General features: G+C 38.0%; 1 protein-coding gene across 2 annotated transcripts in view; it reads right to left on the bottom strand.

The window, feature by feature from the left end:
• Nucleotides 1-2,032: 2,032 nt before the first annotated feature.
• The window catches only part of VAMP7 (vesicle associated membrane protein 7), a 50,286-nt gene continuing 45,213 nt past the window's right edge, over nucleotides 2,033-7,105 (bottom strand). For both annotated transcript variants that reach the window (XM_032846303.1, XM_032846304.1), the window contains exon 8: nucleotides 2,033-3,898. In XM_032846303.1, the coding sequence (XP_032702194.1) occupies nucleotides 3,830-3,898 (69 nt within the window). In that variant the 3' untranslated portion in view covers nucleotides 2,033-3,829. The remainder of the gene's footprint in view (nucleotides 3,899-7,105) is intronic.

The following is a 7,105-nucleotide window of genomic DNA, read 5'->3' as shown; positions in this document are numbered from 1 at the left end:
ACCTTCTCTCACTATGTAGTCTGCTTTTTAGTTTTATTGATTGCCATTATTTTCAGGAGCAGGACACATAATAGGCTTTCCTAACACACAAGAGGAGACCCAGAAAAGATGCCAAGATGGAGGAATTCTTCCCAAAAGAAAAACAAGAAGAGGTCACAGCCAGGAATCTAATCAAAACATGTATAAGTAATATGCTCAGATCAGAATTTAAAACAACAATTATACAGATACTAGCCAGACTTGAGAAAAGACCACAGAGATAAAAGCCCTAAAAACTAGTCAGGCATCCAGTCTTTGTTGCTTTTGGTCTTTCTTTCCCACTCAGAGTCCCCCTTTAGTATTCCTTGGAGGACTGGTTTAGTGGTCATGAACTCCTTTAGTTTTTGTCTGGGGAACTACTTCTCCTTCTATTCTGAAAGACAGACAGCCTTGTTGGGTAAAGTATTCTTGGCTGCATATTTTTCCCATTCAGCACATTAAATATATCATGCCACTCTCTTCTGGCCTGTGAAGTTTCTGTGAAGAGATCTCCTTTTACCTTATTTGTCTTCCCTTGTAGCTTAAGGATTTCTTTTCCCTTGCTGCTTTCAGGACTCTTTCCTTATCTCTGTATTTTGCAAATTTTATTGGTGTTGGCCTGCTTGTGTCAATTTTGATGGGAGTTCTTTGTGCCTCCTGGATTTGGATGTCTATTTCCTTCCACAAGTTAGGCAAGTTTTTTATTTTTTGCTATAATTTGCTCAAATAAACCCTTTTCCTTCTCTTCTTGGACTCCTATGATTCAAATGTTATGCTTTGTGGAGTCACCGAGTTCCCTAAGTATACATTTATGATCCAATATTTTTCTTCCCCTCTTCTTTTCAGCTTCATTATTTTCCATAATTTTATCTTTTATATTACTTATTCATTCCTCTGATACTTCCATCCTTGTGGTCATTACATCCAGTCAGTATTGCATCTTGGTCATAGCAGACCCAGAGAGGGGAGTTCATGCCTCTCACTGCTCAGAAAGTCCTCACAGAGGAGCTGACAATCTCCCCTCATGTGTCCCAGACATCCCTCAGATCCCTGCCTTCACCCTGTGTCCAAAGTGTCTGCCCGCCTGGCAGCACAGTGCTATTTTATCTCAGGTTCACCAGCTGGGTTTCAAAACCCTACATTTTAGGGACTAGGTGTGGCACAGACCTGTGCTGATCCTCTCAGTGAGATTCCCACCATGCTCTGGCTATGCCAGTTTGTCCTAGGGCAGTCACACAAATGCACAGGAGCTTCGGAGTTTATGGTAAAGTGCAGTAAAAAGCCAGTGTCCAGGTTAGCTGCCCTCAGCAGCTGCCTCTACTCCTATGCTAGTCAACAGGGCAGCTCAATGGTGCCCACCAGCTCTTTTGTCTCCAGATAGGCCATGCCACCTCTCCCAAATGGACTTTCAAGAAGAGGAACAGTTTCTCCTGGTGTTACCCAGGGGATCCTCGGGCCATGATATCCTCTTGGGCCTCCGCCCTCCTTCCCCACAAGAGCACAGTTAAGCCCACCAGGCATGACCCCAGAGATTGCATGGACTTCTAAAACTTCAGACTTTGAGCTCTGCTGCTTATAAAAACTTGCAATCATCAGCCCCTCTTGCTTTCCCTGTCAATGGTTTTGAGCAAGTGTTTGTCTTGTGCAATGCTCTGTGTACTGCTCTCGCTCTCTCTTCCCTCTACTCTCCCTGATCAGGGCTGCCTCCCCTCCAGACCACCTGCAGTTCTTTTTTCCACCAAATCATGTCTCCATATCTTCTACCTCCCATGATGTGGCCTTCTTCCTGCCACTAGTTTTGCAGTCTGTACTCTCAATCCTCAGATCAATTTCTTAGGTGTTTAGAATGATTTGATATTTATCTAGCTGTGTTCAAGGGATGAGGCAAGTATAAGGTCCCCCTCCTCCTCCTTCATCTTAACTCCTCCCCAGGTCACATTTCTTAATGTATTTTTAGTGTAAGTGAACTATGGCAAAATGTTATCAGAAGAAATTAGATTCCAGGAGGAAATTCTAAAGCTCATTACATTACTCTTAAATTTTATTAATGCCTTCAGTTTGTGCATCATTTAAAACAAGATATGTGCTTTAAAAAGCATTCTTATACATAAATAGACCAATGAACAGTTAAGTAATTTATCCCTAAAACATGCACATCATTTTTATTCAGGTGTGTATAAGAAAGGGAAATAAGCTTTAAGTCTTCTTCTTTGGATTAAAGACATTTGGAAATTATTACTGAAGAATGCCAAATGTTTTCCTGGAACAAAAGTGTTTTCCAATAGGAAATGCTGATATAATTAAAAGGCATTAGTGTTGATAAAGAAGACCAAGAAACATTTGCGCCATGTGTGATCATCAAGAAAAGAGTTCCAGTGGGCCTAAAGTATATGTCAAAGAAATGAGGCTAGTAGCATGAATCAAAAGGTTTAGATGGAAGAACAGGTAGCAAGAGCCAGATTATGAGACACATACGTATTCAAGGCACATGACTAGGATTACACAGGTGGCTAGGTTTTATAGACTACTTTGCTCTTTCATTTGGAAAATAGTCAAATGTAATATAATTTCCACTTACTGGCATTTATTGATAAATAAATGATTTAGGGTAGCAAATATCCTTTCAGATACACACCAAAAGTACGTTAATAGGTAACAGATGCCAGTGTAGCCAAAGCAGTATGATTACACTCCAGTTTTCCCACACTGCAGTTAAATGGATGTTAAAAACTGTCTGGTCTTATTTCTACATATCATACTGTCTACTCTCCAGTTTCACAAAAGAATTCTTCAAAGACAGATCATAGAATTTATTAATCCATAAAGGATATTGAAACTATTATTCAACAGAAGTCAAACCCAAACCCTAGAGTTGACTGTTGACTATATTCAGTTTGGGCTTTGCCCAGACTGGAAAAAAATGTCCCATACTACCTCTCCCTCATATACCTAAAACACTAGTATATCCACCGTGGTTGTCTTATTTTTCTCTGGTGAGCCAGAAGAATTTGCCTCGCCACCTCATCCACTACCTGTTCTATTAACTATACAATTGCCCTAAATATCCACCAAAAAGAAAGAAGTATATAAAAAACCACACTCTTCAACAATATTTAAGCCATCATCTTTTCAAATCAAGTGCAATGGGGGAAAGAGAGGATATCATGCTCTGTAAGGTTTGTGAAAGGTCAAAAGTTTCTTCCTGAAAGTGAATACTAGAAGGAAAAGGTTAATTCTGTATATTTCTAATGGGCTAGCAAAATGTTCCCCATATGACTGACAGAAAATGTTTAAAACTTTACCTGCATGGGCTCCTAGAAACAAGCAGCACCAACAAATTATTTACAATTCCCCAAATAACGATTTTCCATTTAAATTGTTTTCAAGCACCTAAAACTCTTCAATAGCAAAAGATGAGATGTTAGCGATGCTCTCTGTCTCTGGAATACAAAGTTCATCCAAAGTCTTAGTAGACAGCTCATAAGACTGGTGGTTTCTACCTTGGTGATAGCTTTGTGCAATTACAAATAAAACTGTTTCTCTAAATAGATGACTCTAATTAACAAACTAAAGAAACAAAAGCCTTTTTAAGGGTACTGCTGCAATAAATGGTTAAATCTGAAGTGCACTAGAATAAACTGGACAAAGATAAATCTGGACACATACAACAAGATTTAAAAAAAAAGAAAGAAACAGAAGACAGCTGAAGAGACTGGCAGACACCATCTGTCAGTATTCAAAGGCTTGAGTCACATGGATTGCTTTTAACTCCTTGTTGTCTCATATCCTTGGTTAAAGACAACTTTTTTTTTTATTTCTTCACACAGCTTGGCCATGTAAATCCACCACAGAGAGGTGACACAATGATATAGATGAACACCTACAGGGAGAAGGAAGGCAATTTTACTTTCCTGAATCCATCACAGACTCATAAATAATATATAAAGCAAGGTAAAAACCTATAAACAGATACTGGTTCCATTACAGCAGCAGTTGTGTAGTAATATAATACACCAATAAAGTATTTTCAAAGGCAGAAGTGGAGTTAAAGGGATTCTTTATGATATAACTCTCACACATTTGAATTCCACTATACTTTCTTTTTTTAAAGATTTTATTTATTTATTTGACAGAGAGAGATCACAAGTAGGCAGAGAGGCAGGCAGGCGGGTGGGGTGGCGGGGGGAAGCAGGCTCCCTGCTGAGCAGAGAGCCCAATGAGGGGCTCAATCCCAGGACCCTGGGATCATGACCTGAGCTGAAGGCAGAGACCTAACCCACTGAGCCACCAGGCGCCCCTCCACTATACTTTCTTCATTGGGGGAAAAAGCAGTGGAGTTGTTTCTCTTATTGGAAACCAGGCAGAATCATCATTAATTATCAAGATCACAAATTATCCTAATTCTCCTGAGGCATGATTTTATTATTTTTATGAAGCATATTTTTAGGTTTTATACACATCTTACTTTTCATTATTAGGATGATTAGAAATATTTAAAAGTTTGAGGAGAGATTATGTATCTCTATCACCCATGAGAAAGAAATGTTGCTATTAACCTTTTGGTGAATAATGACATGACAATTACAATTACCAAATCAAAATAAAGCTGATGATAGTAACACAGTAAAAGTAACACAGTAAAAATGCTATTCCTATTCCTATTAAAAGCATTAACTTTTTAACTGTATTGGGTTTTTGAAATACACACACTTACACACACACACACACACACACATACATATTTTATTTTCTTAAAGATTTTATTTGAGAGAGTGAGAAAGAGAGAAAGCACAAGCAGGGGTAGGAGCATAGGCTGAGAGAGAAGCAGGCTCCCCGCTGAGCAGGTAGCCCCATGTGGGGCTTGATCCCAGAAGCCTGGGATCACAACCTGAGCTGAAGGCAGACCTGAAGGCAGACACTTAACCAACTGAGTCATCCAGGCACCCCTGAAGTATATTTTTAATAGTATGCTTGTACACATTACTAAATTCCAACAAATAGATTTATTTTAAACATTAGGTTCACTGCATTGATTTCATCATTTGTCTTGCTTTAAATTACAATTTTTTTATATCTTCAATGGTTGATTTCATTACTCAATGTTAGGGAACAAAACACACTTATGAATTCCATGCTTGCTCCCAAAAGTCAGCAGAGTATTTTTACCTTACTTCTCTATAAATGTGAGGGAGGGTGGTGGTTTACAGCAAATTCTGGTTCTTAATGAATCTGTGCGCGCACACACACACACACACACACACACACAGATATTCCAATTTGACATGAAGTTGACTATTTGCCACAGCTGAAATATAAGGATTTTTAAAGCTGAAGTACAATTTATTAGGCAACAACAGCTTTTGGGAAAGATTGATACTGCATTAAGAGCAGAGCTATGTATATAAATGATCAATAAATACAATATGAATTTAACAACAATCCAGCTTTATAAATCAATCTAAATTCATAGACCCAAGTAGAAGGAAGAAGCTAAGCTGAGGAGCCTAGAATGTGCTACCTGAGTCTCCTGAGCAAGGAGACATTCTGGGCTATGGTGAAATTTTCAACAGATTGATGGCTGCTCTTCTGTTATGTAAATGCAGCTACCTAAGGTGGAGGTCTTTCAACATGGGTCAAGGAAAAGTGGAGCGGAGCCAGAGGTATCTGCTCAGAGTTAATTTTGGGTTTCTGCAAATGGCAAGAGGATGAGGAGAAAGGCTGTTTCACCCAGCCATAAACTACCCCCAAAGTAAAGCATCTCCCTCTCACCCTCCTTAGAGCAACAGCTCTCAAACTTTTCATTCAGGACCTCTTCAGATTTTTAAAAATTACTGAGGACTACAAAGAGCTCTTACACAGGGGGATTATAACTAATAACACTTACCATATTAGAAATAAAGCTTTAAAATACCTATAAAATTCATTTAAAAACAAAAATAATCCCATTACAGATAAACATAACTATATTTCTCCAAGATCAGTTTTATGTGTCAGCTTGGCTAGCTATAGTACACAGTTACCCAATTAAACACTAACCTAGGTGTCACTGTATTTTGTGGATGTGATTAAAGCCCATAAATCAGTTACCTTCAAGTAAAGCAGATTAGCCTACAGCCTAGCCTGATTCAATCAGTTAGAAATCCTTAAGGTCAGAACTGAGGTTTCCTTGATGAATAAGAAATTATGTCTACAAATTATACCTTTGCTCCTGCCCCAGAGGTCTAGACTGCCCTTCCTGACAGATTTTGAACTTGCCCTGAGGATTCTGAACTTGCCAATCCAGCTCCCACCATTGCATAAGCTAATTCCCTGTGATGTATTCTTTATATCCAGAGAAATTCAAAGAGAGGGTACATATGTCAACAAGGACAATTCCGTAAAAAAAAAAAAAAAATTAAACTAAGAATAAGAGTTCTTAGAAATTTAAAGCATAGATATGAAAAATAAATACATAGGATGAACAGAGCTGAAAAGAAAATTAGCTTGCAGGTGATGAGTGAGCTGAATAATTCTCTCAAATGTAATTTAAAAAAAAAAAGGAATTTAGGCATATTAAAAAGATTATCAGACATTCAGGATAGTTCAAAAAGGTCCAATATCTGTTGACATAGGGGTTACAAAAGAACAGCATATAGACTCACTTATATTTATAAACATGAGAACTACTAAATAAACATTAGCAAATTGAACTCATGATGTATTAAAGGAATACTACGTAATGGCCACTTAGTATTTACCCCAGAAGTGAAAGGACAGTTATAAGTACATTTATTAATGTAATTCTATATATTACTACTAAATGTAGATAGTCATATTGTCAACTCATTGTGAAGAGAAATATCATTTCCCAAAATTAAATGCCTATTCCTGACTAAAACTTCAGGCAATCTAGAAACAAAAATAAAGTTCTTTAACTTGTCAATAAAAATCTAACAAGAATTCATAATACATATCACTCTTTTTAAAAAAGATTTAATTTATTTGAGAGAGAGAGAAAACGTTGGGGGGAGGGGAGAGGCAGAAGCAGGCTCCCCACTGGTAGGGAGCCCCACTTGAGGGAGCCCCCAAATGATCTGTGCCGAAGGCA

Source organism: Lontra canadensis, unplaced genomic scaffold (assembly GCF_010015895.1).
Source record: "Lontra canadensis isolate GAN:19392208 unplaced genomic scaffold, GSC_riverotter_1.0 scaffold174, whole genome shotgun sequence".
Classification (NCBI taxonomy): Eukaryota; Metazoa; Chordata; class Mammalia; order Carnivora; family Mustelidae; genus Lontra; species Lontra canadensis.
Note: the sequence above shows the minus strand (reverse complement) of the source record. Positions and strands in the feature narration are given on the sequence as shown.